This window comes from Budorcas taxicolor, chromosome 5, assembly GCF_023091745.1.
Source record: "Budorcas taxicolor isolate Tak-1 chromosome 5, Takin1.1, whole genome shotgun sequence".
Taxonomy (NCBI): domain Eukaryota; kingdom Metazoa; phylum Chordata; class Mammalia; order Artiodactyla; family Bovidae; genus Budorcas; species Budorcas taxicolor.
In genome coordinates, this window is record NC_068914.1 from 110,478,503 (window position 1) to 110,499,264 (window position 20,762).

General features: G+C 41.8%; 1 protein-coding gene across 1 annotated transcript in view; it reads right to left on the reverse strand.

The window, feature by feature from the left end:
• PAH (phenylalanine hydroxylase) overlaps window positions 1-20,762 on the reverse strand; it is an 83,992-nt gene that overhangs the window by 16,918 nt on the left and 46,312 nt on the right. Inside the window, exons 5-6 of the mRNA XM_052640996.1 lie at window positions 12,687-12,754; window positions 1,407-1,603 (exon numbers count right to left, since the gene is read on the reverse strand). Coding sequence (XP_052496956.1) covers window positions 1,407-1,603; window positions 12,687-12,754 — 265 coding nt within the window. The remainder of the gene's footprint in view (window positions 1-1,406; window positions 1,604-12,686; window positions 12,755-20,762) is intronic.

Below are 20,762 nucleotides of genomic sequence, written 5' to 3' on the forward strand. Positions count from 1 at the left end.
GAATCCCTGTGGACAGAGAAGCCTAGAGGGCTATAGCCCATGGGGTTATAAAGACTCAGACACGACTGGAATGACTTAGCACACACTTCTTTCCCACCCCCACCCGCCACCCCATCATTTGGTGGTAAAGAATCCAGCTGCCAATGCAGGAGACGTGGGTTCAATCCCTGAGTCAGGAAGATCCCCTGGAGGAGGAAATGGCAACCCACTCCAGTATTCTTGCCTGGAAAATTCCATGGACAGAGGAGCCTGATGGGCTGCAGTCTTTGGGGTTGCAAGAGTCAGACACGACTGAGCACATGCACACATGCGTGCATGTGAGCACACACACACACACACACACACACACACACACACACACAACTACTAGTATTACTGTTGTATTCTTCTTGTTATTGGCCATAACAACATGGGTAACTAGCCAAAGAATATCTTTAAGACTCCTTTGTTCCTTGGTTTATGTGTCTTAGACCCTCAGGTTGAAGTTCATTTTGTTTGAGCCCTGCTCCTCTCTATCTGAATAGTAAAGACTCTAAATAGAAGGGATTCAAAAGGCCATCCAACTCACTCCCCATCTAGTCCAGCTCCCACTTCCCTCCCTACCAGGTAGCTTCCCTGGCTTCTTGCCCTAGAGCTGGCCACACCATCTCTGCGTAGCTCTGAGGCATAGAAAACTCTTCCTTCTATAACCCTGTGGTCTGTCTCCCTAATTTCCCGCATTTTACTTAGCACATAGTAGGTGTTTAACATGTGTTGACTGTTTATCTTGGTTTTGCTGAGTCAACAGCTCCTGGCAGAAAAGAAAACACTTTTCTCCCCTGAAATGATGGGCAGGTCAGTTCAATCACCTGTTTACCTACTGAATTACTCAGATTGCAATGCATCCCAAACTCAGTAAGCACCTACTATACATGAGTGCTAGGCTTTCACTTTCAGTATTTGATTTCATTCTCACAATTTCCCTATGAAAGACTAAATGGTGGATGGTCTCCATTTGACAAATGACCAAACTAAGGAAGGTTCTCCCAACTAGAGAGGATCAAAACAAGATTCCAGAGACCAGATGAATAGACTTAGGGCTCAGATCTCTTGGCACAAACAGTGCATGTCTTACACAAATGCACACTGCAGCCAGCTCATAACATAGCAGGAGCTGCGGGGAGAACCCTGACTAGGCACCTTGGGCTTTGAGGATTAAAAAAACCTTCCAGGGATATAGACATGGCAAAATCCACACTGGATTTTGGGGGCCTGGCAGGGAGGCAGAGCCCAGCAGTGAAATACATATTTTCCTGGGAGAATCAACCTGCCTGCATCAGCACGAACACACTCACACTTGCCTAAATTTCCTTCTCTCCCCCTTTCTATCCCCAGCCCCCAACCTTTTGACCCAGATGTGCACTTACTCTGCAGAAATTGAGAAACCTCTTCGAGCTGGGGAATGTTATCTTCACGGAAGCCGCAATACTTTTCCAGAAGGGGAAAAATGTGGTTGTGCTCATAGCAAGCGTGGGTCTTATACAAGGACTTCAGGGTCCTGAACACCGTCCCCCATGTTTTCTTTTCTTCCTCTGTGTATTCCACTCGAGGAATGGGCTGCCCGCTAGGAAACAGACATGAAATATTTATCAGCAGCAGGGCAGGTACAGAGGAAAGGGTGAAGGAGCTTTGGCAGAGGGACATGGGTCCAGAGTCCATGAGCTGCCACCCCAGACAACAGTGGATTTCCTATTTCATAAGTTATCTGAAAGAGAAAAATTCCACTTCTTGATATAGGAAATATTCATGTGACTTGGTTAAGCAAGGACAGAAGCTTGCAACCTTACCCACTGCACCAAGGATTTCTTCTCATTCTTGGGGAACTACTGGGCTTTTCTGCTCTTCTATCTCCTACTCTACCCAGTGTGGAAATGCACTTACCTTCAGAAGTGCATTTAACATGTAGCATTTACTGTGTAAAGTAGCAGGGATAGATAATAGGAGGATGGGGACTGAGACAAGTGAAGAATACATCCTCTTTCTGAACAAAAGCATCCAAGCTCAAGCAAAACAATAGTGTTTTGTACTGTCAACTAAAGCAACCATACCTGTGGGCTCAAGTGGATTTACTATATGCACCAAGAGTTTGAGATCCCTTGTTGAGTGGGCATAAACTTGCTGGATTTGGTATTTCTGCCCCTAGGATGTTATAAGAATATTTAAATGCATGCTAGGTATAAGATCTGCTTACCCAGAATCTGTTGCTATGACATAACAAAACTATGGAGAGTTTGCTAAAGTACATATGTTGGACCTACCCCTTGTATCCTGAACCTGTGGGGGAGGGGAGGATACTGGAACTCACTTAAAAAAAAAAAACCTCATGTCCAAAGATAAAGCAGAAGCCACAGGAGACAGTAGGAGGGGCTTAATCACGATAAAATAAGTCCCATTCCTGCTGGGTGAATGACCCACAAACTGATTTTTAGTGTATAGAAACATATGTGATTTTGTGTTAGTTGTGTATCCTGCAACTTTGAATTCATTTATTCTAACAGTTTTTCAATGGAATGTTTAGGATTTTTTACACATAAAATTATATCATCTGTAAATAGAGATCATTTTGCTTCTTCCTTTCCCATATCGATGCCTTTGATTTATTTTATTACCTAACCGCTGTCTGGGACTTCCAGTACTGTGCTGAATAGAAGTGGAGACAGTGGGTATCTTCATCTGTTCATGATTGTAGAGGAAAAGATTTCAGCTTTTTACCATTGAGTACAATGCTAATTGTGAGTTTTAATTTTTTATATCAAAGTAGTTTTTGCCTGTATCTAGTTTGTTGGGTTTTTACATTGAAAGGTTGTTGAATTCTGTGAAATGATTTTTGTGCATTAATTGATATATATACCAAAATGGCAGGGACCTAACAGAAGCAGAAGTTATTAAGAAGAGGTGGCAAGAATACACAGAAGAACTGTACAAAAAAGATCTTCACAACCCAGATAATCACGATGGTGTGGTCACTCACGTAGAGCCAGACATCCTGGAATGTGACGTAAAGTGGGCCTTAGGAAGCATCATTACAGACAAAGCTAGTGGAGGTGATGGAATTCCAATTGAGCTATTTCAAATACTGAAAGATGATGCTGTGAAAGTGCTGCACTCAATATGCCAGCAAATTTGGAAAGCTCAGCCATGGCCACAGGACTGGAAAAGGTCAGTTTTCATTCCAATCCCAAAGAAAGGCAATGCCAAAGAATGCTCAAACTACCACAAAATTGCACTCATCTCACATGATGATAAAGTAATGCTTAAAATTCTCCACCAAGCGTCAGCAATACTTGACCATGAACTTCCAGATGTTCAAGTTGGTTTTAGAAAAGGCAGAGGAACCAGAGATCGAATTGCCAACATCTGCTGGATCATGGAAATAGCAAGAGAATTCCCGAAAAACATCTATTTCTGCTTTATTGACTGTGCCAAAGCCTTAACTGTGTGGATCACAATAAACTGTGGAAAATTCTGAAAGAGATGGGAATACCAGACCACCTGACCTGCCTCCTGAGAAATCTGTATGTCAGGAAGCAAGAGTTAGAACTCGACATGGAACAACAAACTGATTCCAAATAGGAAAAGGAGTATGTCAAGGCTGTATATTGTCACCCTACTTATTTAATTTGTATGCAGAGTACATCATGAGAAATGCTTGGCTGGATGAAGCACAAGCTGAAATCAAGATTGCCGGGAGAAATCTCAATAACCTCAGATATGCAGATGACACCACCCTTATGGCAGAAAGTGAAGAAGAACTAAAGAGCCTCTTGATGAAAGTGAAAGAGGAGAGTGAAAAAGTTGGCTTAAAACTCAACATTCAGAAAACGAAGATCATGGCATCTGGTCCCATCACTTCATGGCAAATAGATGGGGAAACAGTGGAAACAGTGGCTGACTTTATTTTTCTTGGCTCCAAAATCACTGCAGATGGTCACTGCAGCCATGAAATTACAAGATGCTTACTCCTTGGACAGAAAGTGATGACGAATCTAGACAGCATATTAAAAAGCAGAGACATTACTTTGCCAACAAAGGTCTGTTTAGTCAATGCTATGGTTTTTCCAGTGGTTATGTATGGATGTGAGAGTTGGACTATAAAGAAAGCTGAGCATCGAAGAATTGATGCTTTTGAAGTGTGGTGTTGGAGAAGACTCTTGAGAGTCCCTTGGACTGCAAGGAGATCCAACTAGATCCTAAAGCAGATCAGTCCTGGGTGTTCATTGGTAGGACTGATTTTGAAGCTGAAACTCCAATACTTTGGCTACCTGTTACAAAGAGCTGACTCATTTGAAAAGACCCTGACCCTGGGAAAGATTGAGGACAGGAGGAGAAGGGGATGACAGAGGATGAGATGGTTGGATGGCATCACCGACTCAATGGACATGGATTTGGGTGGACTCAGGGAGTTGGTGATGGACAGGGAGACCTGATGTGCTGCAGTTCATGGGGTCACAAAGAGTCGGACACGACTGAGCAACTGAACTGGGCTGAACTGAACTTCGTCCTTCATTCTGTTAATGTGGCATGTTACATTCATTTTTTCAGGTTGTACTATCCTTGCATTCTAGGAAGAAATCATTTGGTTATGGTGTATAATCTTTTAAACATTCTGCTGAATTAGATTTGGTAGTATTAGCAATTTTTACATCAACAATTATCAGAGATATTGGTCTATTCTTTTTTTTTTTTTTTTTTTTTTGATCCCACTGGTTATGTGGAGATCTTTCTTGTAGCTTTGGTTGTATAAGAGATCTTCTGCCAGTTTCCAGGTGGTTTTTTTGTAAGAAATTTTCCTCATGTAGATGTGTTTTTGCTGTGTTTGTAGCCAAAGGTGGGTTCCATGTTTTCCTACTTTGCCACCTTGATATCCACTGATTGGTTGATTAGTATGGTTGTCTAACTTTGATTTAGGTCAATGAAGGCTTCATAGAATGAGTTTGGGATGTTGCTTCCTCTAAAGTTTTTTGGAAAAGTTTAACTATGGTTTTTCCTGTGGTCATGTATGGATGTGAGAGTTGGACTGTGAAGAAGGCTGAGCACTGAAGAATTGATGCTTTTGAACTGTGGTGTTGGAGAAGACTCTTGAGAGTCCCTTGGACCGCAAAGAGGTCCAACCAGTCCATTCTGAAGATCAGCCCTGGGATTTCTTTGGAAGAAATGATGCTAAAGCTGAAACTCTACTACTTTGGCCACCACATGCGAAGAGTTGACTCATTGGAAAAGACTCTGATGCTGGGAGGGATTGGGGGCAGGAGGAGAAGGGGACGACAGGATGAGATGGCTGGATGGCATTGCTGACTCGATGGACGTGAGTCTGAGTGAACTCCGGGAGTTGGTGATGGACAGGGAGGCCTGGCGTGCTGCTATTCATGGGGTCGCAAACAGTCGGACACGACTGAGCAACTGAACTGAACTGAACTGAACTGAACTGTGGGGGAGGGGAGAGCCCAAGCTTCTGGATTCCAATATACTCCCAGGTGATACTCTATTATCCAAGTGTCATTAATTCAAAAGGTCCTCTTGAAAACCAGCTAAGAGTGAGCCATGTTCTGAACAGCAGAAAAGGAAAACCAAACAAAGCCTGACTTCAAAGACCCATGAGTGTTCTCTGGGCTGCCAGCCTGTTTCCTAACAGGGTACACAGTGCCTGGGACAAGGCAAGACTGTTTACCTTAGAATTATGGATTGTCTTCAGGCTCCAAACTAGGTCCCTCTTGCCCTTTCAGAGTTGTAGCTCTTCCAAAGACATTAAAACAAAGTCACTGTTATGGTCCATGGAGTGATGGGCAGAGGGTAGGGGGAAAAGACCGATTTTTGCTTAAGAATTAAAAGCCCAGAGGGTCTATAATGGTGTAGGAACTGTGACAAGAACACCACGAAAGACCTGCCTACAGAGGCACCATTGTTTCAGGGTTAAGTGCTGACGAAGAGAAAGAACAGGCTTTGGAAAAGGTCAGAGGTAAGTAGACTGCTTTGCTCTGCCATTGGCTGAGTAGCCTCAGGAAATTTAGTAAACCTCTCTGAGCCTATACAGCCAGGACACGGGCTAATAACAAGTAACTCTTTGGAGGGTATGGTGGAGAGGTAAGTGAAACACTGTGTATAAAGTACCTAACACTGGTGCTGACAAACAATACGACTGGATATCACCATAACAGATTCTCATTTAGAAAGCAAAGTCTCTTGCTATAACAGCAACACATTTTCAAGAGACTGTAACATACTAGGCAATGAGATATCCCCTTGGTTGACATTTGCTGTTCCAGAGTTCCATACCCATTCCCATTCTTCCAGTAAAGAACCCTTCTCCCCTCCCGGTCTACGGGTTCAAGTAAGAGGAGACTCCACCCCTCCTACCTTCAGAGGGGGCATGTGACCAGGCCTGGCCAATTAGAGTGTCTCGTTTCCCTGGCCACAGTGATTGGCTGAGAGATGGGCCCATTTCCTGATCAGAGCCAATAAGACTCCGTGAAAGAAATGTTGTTGATTCTGTTGAAAAGAGATAGAACCTCTGGCCAGATTGTGGTGTCAGCCTAGAGGTGCTGGGTCCACTTCTGAGAGAGATGAGGCCAGTGCCTCAGAGCAAGGTCACTAGAGGGAACACCAGAGTCAGGGGGAAGGAGAATGAGATGCGGAGTCCTAGAGCCACCTCAACGGTTCCCTTTACACTTTGCACTTATAGGAACCAATAAAACACCCCTTTTGTTTCAGTTCAGTTGTGGCTAAAAGATAAAGATTCTCATAGTCCATTTAGCATATTCTTTGATAAAATTCTAAAGTCTAACCCCACTCCCGAAACATAATCAAGCTCTGCAGCAGCTGCCTTCCAAGTGGTTCTAGACACAATCCCTAGCTCCATCTCTGATTTGGTACTTTGAATCTTTACTGTCATAGGGTCTCCTAGGTTCATGCATTCATTCAACAAATATTTATTTAACACCCATGATGTTCTGGGAATATTTATTGTTGTTTAGTCACTAAATCATGTGACCTTGCTAGGCTCCTCTGTCCATCCATGGTCTACTTAGGAATTAAATTCTGCACATTTGCTTCCATTTTCTCCTTCTACCAAGAGACCTATGTTACACAAGATCCTCAGTCTTTGAATATATCATCAATTGTTTTACCAAACTATGATCTCATGAAGTAAAATAAACCAAGATATTTGAGGGAAAGTATTAATTTGGCTTGAAATAAAAATTATCAATTTAGCTTGAAATAAGATTTCAGCCAATTGGGATCTCCCTTCCAAACAAAAACAAAAACAAAAACAAAACCATATTTTAAGGAGAAGATACTGGTTTTGCATTATTCCACCAGCCAAAGATGGCATTCAAGATAGTCCAGCACCTATAGTCCAGGAAAGTATCAGCTTCCTCACTCAGTCTTATTTTGCACCAAGTCCCCATACATGCAATCATTACCAAGACAAATAATTGGGTGCCCCTAAACACAAGAGTAATTTGACAGTGCCTCTTCAAACTGATGTTTTAAGACTTTTGCTAAATATTCTTAGGGAGGAACCAGAGCATCACATGGTGGATGGGCCAAGAAAAGGTTGCTAACAGGGTTTAGCTGCTTTCTGACTGCCTCCAGTAATTCAGTTCTGGACCCAAATATACATCTTACAACAAAAGCCCTGTTTCTAACCATACCTGCCCTCCTGTTCACTTTCCTCATTCTCCTGGGCTGATAAACACCTACTCCATCTTCAGTTCTCAGTCTAAATGTCACTTCCTATAACCAATACCCTTCAGTCAGAATTAAAGTTCCTAATTATCTGGCTTCGTGACACCCATGTTTTGACTTTGGTCATACCAATAGCATGTATTGTTCTTTTTGTCATTGTCTGTCTTTCTCAATAATCCCCAGAGGACATGGAGTTTGTTGGTCTTGCTCTTGGCATGTGTCCTGGAACAGAGTAAACACATTGGGTCAGGTGATCCTGTGAGTCTATGACTCCAGGGGCAAGATTTCGACCTCCATGTGGGAGGATGACTGGGAAGGTGCTAGAGGCCAGAATGTGGGGCTGTTGGCATGGAGGCTGGCAGAGCCCAAGGAAGAGGGTCAAAACTGGGTCTTGAAAGGCATGATGATTTTTGGGGTAGGAGGAGGAGGGCAGAGGAGACTGAGATGCAGCCTGAAGGAGGAAGAAGGGAAAACTTCAGAGAGTAGAACAGAGTTTATTCTCCTTACTGACAGCAGTTCTGCTCCATCAAGACACCATGAACTCTGAGTAAGTGAACACTGAACCGTTGCTCCTACATGAAGTACAGGACCCAGATCATTTTCAACTCATAATCCCAACCCTGTCTTGCATGTGGCTTTGTTTAAAGACACCGTACTTAATGTATATGGTTGATTCATTCACACTGAACTCACAGCCAGCAGCACTACAGCCCAGGCCTGAAGGAAGCATATCGAACACACGTTTTCCCCATTAGACATGTCAGAGCCATCCTGTACTCAAGACCACAAGACAGAATTTCAGCTCTATGCTGGAGGGCCATTTTAAACAACAAAAATACCAACCAAAAGAACAAAAAGTCAACAACATGGCTCTAAAGAGACCGCAAAAGAAACACTTGTTTACAGTAGAAAAGCCGAAACAAGAAGGCAGTGTTGCCTTGTTTGACCTCAGTTGGGAACTGATGCATCAGGAGACTCACATTTTCCCTTGCTCTGCACATATCTGGGGATGAGTGTGGAAATGCCCTGTGTTTGCCGGGGTCTCAAATCAATGTAAGCAAGTAACCTTCAAAGAATGAGAATCAACTGAAACAGATGCTGAGATAAAAGACAAAAGCAAAGAGGGAAGGGATAGAAAACAGCATCAGAAGTTCAAAAGAGATGAGCGGAGATGAGGTCAGAAACAGGCTTTAAAGTGGAGGACAAGTTCGGTCCCTAATGAGACACATGCCCTTCCGTACATCACTTAACCTTTTGGGGTTCATCTATATGAGGTGATTCCCTGGTACCTCAGCTGGTAAAGAATCTGCCTCAATGTGGGAGACTTGGGTTTGATCCCTGGGTTGGGAAGATCCCCTGGAGAAGGGAATGGCAAACCACTCCAGCATTCTTGCCTTGAGAATTTCATGAACAGAGGAGCCTGGCAGGTTCATGGGGTCACAAAGAGTTGGATGCAGCTGAGTGACTTTCACTTAACTATTCAGTTCAGTCACTCAGTCACGTCCAACTCTTTGCGACCCCATGGACTGGAGCATGCCAGACTTCCCTGTCCATCACCAACTCCCGGCGTTTGCCCAAACTCCTGTCCATCTAGTCAGTGATGCCATCCAACCATTTCACCCTCTGTCATCCCCTTCTCCTTCTGCCTTCAATCTTTCCTAGCATCCAAGTCTTTTCCAAAGTACTGGAGTTTCAGCTTCAGCATCAATCCTTCCAATGAATATTCAGGACTCATTTCCTTTATTATTGACTGGTTTGATCTCCTTACTATCCAAGAGACTCTCAAGAGTCTTCTCCAACACTACAGCTCAGAAGCATAAGTTCTTCAGTGCTCAGCTTTCTTTACGGTCCAACTCTCACATCCATACTTGATTAATGGAAAAACCATAGCTTTCACTAGATGGACATTTGTTGGTAAAGCAATGTCTCTACCTTTTAATATGTTGTCTAGGTTCATCATATATTTTCTTCCAAAGAGCAAGTGTCTTTTAATTTCACTTCACTACATGAGGTGAATTCACTACATGAAGTGAATTTCTCTTCACTAAATCCTAAAAGAAAGAATGCTGTGAAAGTGCTGCACTCAATATGTCAGCAAATTTGGAAAACTCAGCAGTGCCCACGGGACTGGAAAAGGTCAGTTTTCATTTCAATCTCAAAGAAAGGCAATGACAAAGAATGCTCAAACTCCCACACAATTGCACTCATCTCCCACGCTAGTAAAGTAATGCTCAAAATTCTCCAAGCCAGGCTTCAGCAATACGTGAACTGTGAACTTCCAGATGTTCAGGATGGTTTTACAAAGGTAGAGGAACCAGAGATCAAATTGCCAACATCTACTGGATCATTGAGAAAGCAAGACAGTTCCAGAAAAAAATCTGCTCCTGCTTTGTTGACTATGCCAAAGTCTTTGACTGTGTGGATCTCAATAAACTGGAAAATTCTGAAAGAGATGGGAATACCAGACCACCTGACCTGCCTCTTGAGAAACCTGTATGCAGGTCAGGAAGCAACAGTTAGAATTGGACATGGAACAACAGACTGGTTCCAAATAGGAAAAGGAGTATGTCAAGGCTGTATATTGTCACCCTGCTTATTTAACTTCTATGCAGAGTACATCATGAGAAACGCTGGGCTGGAGGAAGCACAAGCTGAAATCAAGATTGCCGCGAGAAATATCAATAACCTCAGATATGCAGATGATACCACCCTTATGGCAGAAAGTGAAGAAGAACTAAAGAGCCTCTTGATGAAAGTGACAGAGGAGAGTAAAAATGCTGGCTTTAGCTCAACATTCAGAAAACTAAGATCATGGTATCTGGTCCCATCACTTCATGGCAAATAGATGGGAAAACAGTAGAAACAGTGGCTGACTTTATTTTGGGGGGGCTCCAAAAGCACTGCAGATGGTGACTGCAGCCATGAAATTAAAAGACACTTACTCCTTGGAAGAAAAGTTATGACCAACCTAGACAGCATATTAAAAAGCAGAGACATTACTTTGCCAATGAAGGTCTGTCTAGTCAAGGCCATGGTTTTTCCAGTGGTCATGTATGGGTGTGAGAGTTGGACTATAATGAAACTGAGCACCAAAGAATTGATGTTTTTGAACTGTGGTGTTGGAGAAGACTCTTGAGAGTCCCTTGGACTGCAAGGAGATCCAACCAGTCCATCCTTAAGGAGATCTGTCCCGGGTGTTCATTGGAAGGACTGATGTTGAAGCTGAAATTCCAATACTTTGGTTACCTGATGCGAAGAGCTGACTCATTTGAAAAGACCCTGACCTTGGGAAAGATTGAGGGCAGGAAGAGAAGGGGATGACAAAGGATGGTTGGATGACATCACCGACTCAATGGACATGGGTTTGGGTAGACTCTGGCCGTTGGTGATGGACAGGGAGGCCTGGTGTGCTGTGGTTCATGGGGTCAAAAAGAGTCGGACATGACTGAGTGACTTAACTGAACTGAACTGAACATGAGGTGTAAAATTGCCTGAAAATATCTCGTGTGCCTTTGAGTATCAGCCATCTCTGGATAGTTTTCAGTAGCCAATTTAACTCATGACCATCCAGAATCAGGAAGCATTCAACCGACTCCACACTTCTTCACCAGGTATAATATTTTTATGGAAAAGAGGTGGTTTGAGTTTCTCTCCCTCAAGTCCCAACAGCCAAGAAGGAGTGAATGCACCCCGTAAGCAGCTCCCGGGACATCTGGAGAAGTGTTGTCTCCTGACTTGGAGAGTCCCCAGACACTCAAGAAGTGGTTGAGAATGACTTTGTGGTTAAAAAAGCTTGAGTTCAAAACCAGGCTCTGCCACCTTCCAGTTCTATGACTTTAGCAAGTTATTTACTGGGCTGTTCTAAAGCTTTAGTTTTTCCATCTGAAAAATGGGGAGTTATTATTAAGACTAAACGAAATTATGTACATTAAGCATTTAGCAAAGCCCCAGACATAACAAGGAGATTAAAAATGACCTATTATTATTGACTATCTGAAGAAGGACTCTTGTCTCTGCCTGATGTGTCCACCTGACCATGCTGGGGTCATGATGGGGACGGGGAGAGAGATCACCACATTCTGTGATTCCTGCTTGCCACAAGCCAAAGTCCAGCTGGGTCTAGACATGACTAAGGTCAGTGCTGTTCTGGATCCTTCTACTACCAGGATTCATTCAGATAAAGGAATTTTCTCTGGAAGCCTTTCCCTTGTGAAGGTCGTTTTTATCCTGTATACAAAGTGTTAGCATCTCGTTTATCTCCCCCATATTCTAGCAAAGCTGTTAAAGTCCCATCACCTCATGTTCTAAACCCTGTATGTTTCTTCTTGAGCACATCTTTTCTCACACCCTTAACTCAGGAATGGAGCTCAGGTCCCCAAACAGTAAGTTTCTCATGGGAGCATTTCTGTAGTTCCCAAGAACTCAAAATAGCAAAACAATTCTCTTCCCAAATAACATTTGATATTTGCATTTTCCTCTGGCTAAAATCTGGCGGAATCCCAGAGAGAAAAAAATAAACTCATCTAAAATTGCCCTTCGCATCTGGGTCAGATCAGATAAAAGTAGAACCCTGAGGCTTGGCTCTCCTGAAACCTCCAATGATTCACTAATTCGGTAAAGCAGCCAACTCCTTCTTGAATGTAAATACTTCTTTCTCCTTTTTCCGGTTTAATGCAGAAACACCAGAGGCTCTTTTATTCAGGACTGATGCCTTTTATAATTATGTCAGATGTCACTGTGTAATTACACAACAAAGCTTGGGAGAGAGCTGGGCCCTGGTGTAGGGGGTAATATTGTTTTATCTCATGGTGACTTTTTTAATGTGTGTTATTAAAGGGAGGATTTAAACATACACAAACATACACAGAGGGAAGGATTCTCCAAGCTGGTATTTTCCAACTTTGGGCAAAGGAGAGTATGGTCTTCTCCTCATCCCCGACCAACGCGCCGAGCAGACTTACTGTCTATAGTTGTAGGCAATGTCAGCGAATTGCTTCCGTCTTGCTCGGTATACAGGATCTTTAAATCCCTAGAAAGAAAGCAGACACTTGATTTCTTCAGGCTTTGAAACCTGGCCTATCTACACATGCTCTGAATGGGGGCCTTTGACCACTGACACTTCATCTCGCCTTCCCCTGATTATATTCTGAAAATAAAGTCTCAGTTAATCTGAGCATAAATTGTCCCACAAGATATCATGAGTGACACATTACTAGCCACACTTTCAATTCAATGTGAGCACTCGCTTGGGATTCCTAAGTGTAAATGGCGTCTGGGTTTTAAAGAAATCTCATCTATAGCATTTCTAATCTATAAATGTGCTAAATTAGGCAGAGTTCTTAGGATAAATGTCTATGAAGATGATATACAATAGCCACTCAACTCCTGACCAAAGGTATGAGTCCAGCACTGCCTCTTAACTTCTTAATAGACTAATAGGTAAACGCTTACTGGTATTGCAATTTTAAGAAATACCATTTATTCAGTGTCTATTATGTGCCAGTCTGTGCATGCTAGGAACTTATAACTCTCACAAGAAACAGGTAAGGTAAACCAGTGTGATGATCCCTTTCTTTCCAGAATAAACAGTGGTTCAGAGAAGAGCAGTCCAGTAAAGTTAGGATTTGAATCACTCAGTTCCATACTCTTTTCACTTCACTTCAGGAAATATAAACCCTTAAAACTTGGCAGGGGCCTGACTAACTAAGATTCTGCCCCAGGGCATAAACAGGATGATACTAGTTTCTCCTCTGAGGCTGACTTGCAGACAGCCTTTCCACAACAATTTGTAAACATTTCTGAGTGAAAAGAGGCCAAGTGTGTCTTTCAGTGTTGAGGGTTGGGGGAGGTCACATCCTAGAGTTGCAGATGATCACAATTGGTTAAAAGGACATTTTCCTTATGTTTTCTTCTTGGAGTTTTATCATTTCAGGTCCTAATTTACTGCATTTCAAGTTCATTTTTTGAGTAGTGTAAGACAGGGGTCTAATTTCATTCTTTTGCATATGAATATCCAGTTTTCCCCCATTGAGTATTCTTCACTCTCTTATCAAACACTAGTTGACTACATGTGCATGAGTCTATTTTCAGACTCTTAATCTGTCCCATTACTTCATCTGTCTGTCTTTATGCCCATACTAAAATGTTTTGATTGCTATAGCTTTGTAATATAGCTTGAAATCAGGGTATGTAATTCCTCTAGCTTTGTTCTTTCTCAGGATTGCTCCTTGACCTTGGCCTAGAAAATGAATTTTTGAATATGACACCAAAAGCACAAGCAACAAAAGCAAAAGTAAATAAGTGGGACTACATCAAACAGAAAAGCTTCTGCACAGCAAAGGGAACAATTAACGAAATGAAAAGGCAATCAATAAAATAGGAGAAAACATTTGCAAACTCTTCATCAGCTAAGGAATTAATATCTAAAATATACAAGAAACTCAAACAACTCAATAGACAAAAATCAAATAGTCTGATTTAAAAATAGGCAGAGGATCAGAACAGGCATTTTTCCAAAGAAGATATACAAACGGCCAACAGATATATGAGGAGATGCTCCACATCACTAATCATCAGTAAGATGAAACTAAAATCACCATGAACTATCACTTCATATCTGTTAGAATAGCTATCATCAAAAAGATGAGTGTTGGCCAGAATGTGGAGAAAAGGAACCCTTTGTGTACTACTGATGGGAATGTAAACTGGTATAACTACTTTGGAAAACAGTACGGAGGTTCCTCAAAAAATTAAAAATAGAACTGCCATATGATCCAGCAGTCCTACTTGTACATATATGTCCAAAGGAAATAAACTCACTCTTAGAGATGTACCTGCACCTCTATGTCCACTGCATCCCCATTCAAACAGGCAAGACACAGAAATAAACTAAGTGTTCGCTGACAGATAAATGGACAAAGAAAATGTGGTACGTATATACAATGGGATGTTATTCATTCATAAAAGAGAAGGGAAAGCCTTCTGACAACATGGGTGGAACTTGAGAGCATTTTACTAAGTGAAATAAGTTAGAGAAAGACCAAGTACTGTATGACATCACTTATATGTGGAATCTAAAAAGGCCAAATTCATAGGCAGAAGATAGATTGGTGGTTGCCAGAGGATGGAGAGTGGGGGAAACAGGGAGATGTTGGTTAAAGGGTCAAACTTCAAGTTACAAGATGAACAAGGTCTAGGGATCTAATGTGCAGGATGACGACTATAGTTAAAATACTACTCTTTATACTTGAAAGCTGATAAGAGAGTAGATCTTAAATGTTTTCACCACAGGAAAAGAATGGTAATTATGTGAGAAGACAGAGGCGTTAACTGACCTTACATACGGTAATCATGTTACAATATATATCGTAATCACATATGGCAATCATTTTCAAATATGCACACATATCAAATCAGCATGGTGTAAGTCCAAACTTCATGATGCTGTATGTCAATTATATTTCAAATAAGCTAGAAAAAAACACCATTTTCCAAAAAAATATGATTGTAGTCTGTATTTTAGTTAAACAAGATACCAGTGTCATCACTCTAGAACCTTGCTTTGTTCCCTCCAAGCATCTACCAATAAACCGTGCCATCCATCACTTTAGCTTGCAATTTCTGTGTCCCACCATCCCTCCAAACCAAGGCATTAATGAATCAACAACAAAGGTTTATGCCATGGAGAGTAATATTTAAAAACTCTTTTTAAAGGATAAGTATTCCCTGACTTTCAGATATTGTTTTCTGCTTCACTTGATTGGTTGGTTGGTTATTGTGTTCATTTGTTTTATAAAACCCAACTCTACCAGTAATTCCAAAGAACCAGGGGTCCATGTATATTATGTAGTTTCACCTGAGTATCCATAGCATACAGATTCTGGTTGGCATATGGAAAGAACCACCAACACTTGTTAAAATAGAGAAGGAAGAAAAGGATAAGGTGGAGGGAGGGGTAAATAGAGGGGGAGAGAAAGGAAGGGGAGAAAGGAGTTCCCTAGTTTGTTTCCTAGGATATTTACAGGTTTTTTTGAGAAAAAGAAAAATCTAAATGTTTCACACTGAAAAAGTAAAGTAAAATTTCCATATTATTTAATTTTTTACTCCAAAACTAAATCTCAAATTAAGCAATTATTCAGCTTAGAAAAGTTTCCATAACATAGTTATTACAATATATAACTATAGTGTTTTCCCTCAAGCGCTGAATGATTTTTAATCATTAACTACAGACAGGAAAGCTTCGGAATCTGAAAACGTAAAACTACTGCTGGACTCAGTTCTTCTGGATGAAAGTAAGTTGCTTTGGGACAATACAGTAAGAAAACTGGGCGCTATTGGACTTCCCTGGCGGTGCACAGGTTGAGACTCCATACTTTCAGTGCAGGGGCCGTGGGCTCAGTCCCTGGTCAGGGAAAATCCCACATGCCCTGTGGTGTGTCCAAAAATAAATAAATAAAAATAAATTAAAGAAAATTGGACTCTATCATTTTATTTCCAAGCAGCACTAACAAACACTTTGAGGAACCTGTCTACTGGGCTAAATGAAGAACACATCTCCAAACTTAAAGACTCAAAATTTAACCTTAACGTTTGTCAGTCAGTAATGCTTGACTTACAGTCCTCCTCACTACAAGTCCTATTTAATGGTCATGGCTCTTCCCAGTCTCTAAATTCAAAGCATAGGATTTGCACTTGTAAAGTTGCCTTGGAGAATATCTATTTTTATATTTTGATGTAGATATACAGAAAGTGAAGCCCATAGAGCCATTTGCCAAGGGGCCCTTAACTGCAGAAACAGCACCTCCACTTAGGTTTTCTCGTCCTAGCCAGGTGGTGAGTTGTGGTTTGAAGTCTGAGATAGCTACCCAGGGAGAGGAGTGAAGAATTCAAATTCACTTAACCAGTGGATATCCACTTTATTATCATGTCTCCAGAATGGCATGCCCATGACAATTTCTCTAACCATTTGGCTTATTTTTCTTTTACCTTCAATGTATTTTGTCTAGGTAGTGTAAAGATTTTTCCACCAATTAAAAAAAAAAAGCTTAACATAAAATTGTATCTCTGGTAGGTAGCAGCTATGTCAGAGGGATTATTTAAATAGAATAAAAACAATGACAAAATAAATACACCCAAATCCAATCCATGGTATGAAATGGGAATTCTTATTCTTCCGTGCCATTTAGGCTTCTAAATGTATTTTTAATGTGTAAAAATACACAGTAATTTTTTTTTTACTGTGAATGTGGTTTTCTTTTTCCCTCCTTTTTTTTTTTTTTTTTTGCAGTTGGGTTTATTTTATTGTTTCATTTTTATTTATTTATTTGAAGTATAATTGATTTGCAATATCATGTTAATTTCAGGTATATGGCACAGTGATTCAGTTATATATTTATATATATGTATAACTGAATACATATACATACATATATATTTTTCAGATTATAGGTTATTACAAAATATTAAGTATAGCTCCCTGTGCTATATAGTAGGTCCTTGTCAGTTATTTATTTTATATATAGCAGTGTGTATATGTCAGTCTCTGGTGGCTCAGTGGTAAAGAATCTGCCTGCCAATGCAGGAGACACAGGTTCAATCCCTGGGTCGGGAAGCTCCCATAGAGATGGAAATGGCAACCTGCTCCAGTTGCCTGGGAAATCCCATGGACAGAGGAGACTTGCGGGCTACCATCACAAAAGAGAGAGGTCATCACAAAAGAGTTGGACACAGTGTAGTGATTAAACAACAACATATGTTAATCCCAACTTGAAAATTTATCTTGGCTCAGTCACTTCAGCTGTGTCCAACTCTTTGCAACCATATGGGCTATAGCTTACCAGGCTCCCCTGTCCGCAGGATTCACGAGGCAAGAATACTGGAGTGGGTTGCCATGCCCTCCTCCAGGGCATCTTCCTGACCCAGGGATTGAACCAGCGTCTCCTACACTACAGGCGAATTCTTTACTGCTGAGCCACTGGGGAAGCCCAATTTATCTCTACCCCTTTTATAATTAGAAAAAAGTAAAATAATATTAAAAACCCATCTCAAATCATTATGGGAATGGACAGAAGATTGATACAGGGAGCTATATCAATACATCCAAATATAATATTATTATATTTTATATTGCATAATATTTTATATACCATTATATGTTATTTATATAATTATGTATACTATTATTTTACAAAAATTTTCTATATGGCAAGTTTTCTAAGTATAGTCTTTTCCAGCTTCAAGTTTCTAAGAAATTCATTCTCAATGTACAAAGGAACCCTGCCAACTAGGCAGCACAGACTTGTTCTGTTACCAGCAATAGAGATCTGCAGCCTTGGAGCCCACCTCTCAGGCATTTGGCCTTGCATCCCCTGGGCTGCCAGGTGGCCACAGGGCTCTGTGACCACGCGGAAGACACTCTGAATTAAGCTACAGTTGGTGATGACTAATCATCCCATCTCAATTTGGACTAATAGCAGCAATTTCTGTAGGACTGCATATAATTTATTTATAATCACCCTGTCTCAATTAAGCTAATAGCAGCAATTTTCGTTGCACTGCATGTAACCAAGTATGTTTTGACAGGAAAATATACTGTTGGTGAAGGAGTGGTGGGGGGAGTCAGAAGAGAGGCATGGTGGATAGGAAGATGGTGAGAGAAGTCTATAGGAGCAAAGTTATAACATCACCTGCAGTCCACCTGGAATCTCTCGCCTTAATCTCAGCAATTTCTTACTTGGGGTCTTGAATAGTATGATTTTGCTTCAGTAGGGTTGAGTTGTAGAAAGAATGCATGCATGCTAAGTCACTTCAGTCATGTCTGACTGTTTGCGACCCTGTGGAATGTAGCCTGCCAGGTTCCTCTCTTCCATGGGATTCTCCAGTCAAGAATATTGGAGGAGGTTGCCATGCCCACCTCCAGGGGATCCTCCCGACCCAGGGATCAAACCTGTGTCTCTGGAATTGCAGGCAGACTATTTAACGCTGAGCCACCAGGGAAGCCCTTACAGATTACTAAGTTGCAAAACATTTATTTTATGATCAAGTTGCAAATGGCTTCTGTCCAATAGAAAGCACTCATGGTTGTGACTTTATTGTTTATATTCAAAAGCAGAGACATTACTTTGCCGACTAAGGTCCATCTAGTCAAGGCTATGGTTTTTCCTGTGGTCATGTATGGATGTGAGAGTTGGACTGTGAAGAAGGCTGAGCGCCGAAGAATTGATGTGTTTGAACTGTGGTGTTGGAGAAGACTCTTGAGAGTCCCTTGGACTGCAAGGAGATCCAACCAGTCCATTCTGAAGGAGATCAGCCCTGGGATTTCTTTGGAAGGAATGATGCTAAAGCAGAAACTCCAGTACTTTGGCCACCTCATGCGAAGAGTTGACTCATTGGAAAAGACTCTGATGCTGGGAGGGATTGGGGGCAAGAGGAGAAGGGGATGACAGAGGATGAGATGGCTGGATGGCATCACGGACTCAATGGATGTGAGTGTGAGTGAACTCCAGGAGTTGGTGATGGACAGGGGAGGCCTGGCGTGCTGCGATTCATGGGGTGGCAAAGGGTCGGACACGACTGAGCGACTGAAATGAACTGAACTGAACTGAATCCCAGGTACCCATCTTTGTAATCTCATCCCAGCATCCCATTTTTCAATGACCATATGTTTTCATCTCTTATATCTTCCTTTGCACTGTCCTTGCCATGTTATTGATTCCCTTGCTCCAGAGTTCATAGATCTTTGAGAGATGTTTACTATCTACCTGTACGACAGTTGTTTTTAACTTTTTAAAAGTTATAATTTGACAGAGCAGCTTAGTAGAAGCACAAGGAGACTTTGATGACTCAACTCTCTGACTGATCCTTAGAACAGACCTTGACAGGACCCTGGGATGGAGAAGGTTGGATGGGCAAAGGAAAAGGGAAAGAGAAGTATTGGAAAGACAGTCCTGCTTTCAGGAAAGAGCAAAGCTCTTCTTGGAGAGCAGGGAAACTCAGCATCTATGTTCTGGAAATATTGAAAAGCAATTTGAGAGATTTAAATCAAGAAGTAGAAAGAGACACAGAAAAACAATTGTATTGGCTAACGTTTTCCCCACCAGAAAGCATCCCCTCATGCAGATCTTCAGTTTAGAAGCGGGTACAGGTGCCAGGAAAACTGGAAGAGGGAATCTACGGGGTTAGGGTCTGTGTGGCAGAGGCTGCTGGTGGTCCCCAAGATCTGGGCCTTCTTGCTTTCAGACAGCATTGCTAAACCACTGTTCCTGGTCTCTTTTTCAGGGAGCAGCAACCCTGTGACTGAGCTGCAGGCAGTGGAACTGAAGTGAAGGGATGTGAGTCACCTTTCATCCTGGACCACAGAAACCTCCCAGGAGCAATTCTCCTATGCCTGGCAGAATGGAGATGGCTCCCAGGACCCAGATGAGGATGCCACCACTAGATCGAAGGAGACTTGATCTCTGCAGGACTGTGGGAGGAAATTTCCCTTTTGACCTACACTGGAAATGAACTTTTACTGGGTTAATTCATAGAGATTTGGGGGTTGTTTGATAAGCATTTGGCCCTATTGATCAATACTTTCGTCACCTGATGGGAAGGGCCAACTCACTGGAAAAGACCCTGAGGCTGGGAAAGATTGAAGGCAAAAGGAGAAGAGGGCAGCAGAGGATGAGATGGTTGGATGGCATCTCGGACTCAATGGACATGAATGTGAGCCAACTCCAGGAGACAGTGAAAGAAGCCTGGTGTGCTTCAGTCCATGGGGTTGCAAAGAGTCAGACACGACTTAGCGACTGAACAACAACTACTGACCTTGTTACTAGAGGGCTCACCTCAGGTCTCCCTCTTTCCAGAAGTCTTCCCAAACCACTCTAGTCTGCAGGGACCTTAGAACTGATAGTATGTACTATCTCACTCTTTAAACCTGATGTTTAATCATGTACTTTTTGTGTTATGATTTTACCAAATGAAGAATTGATGCTTTTGAACTGTGGTGTTGGAGAAGAGAATCCCTTGGACTGCAAGGAGATCCAACTAGTCCA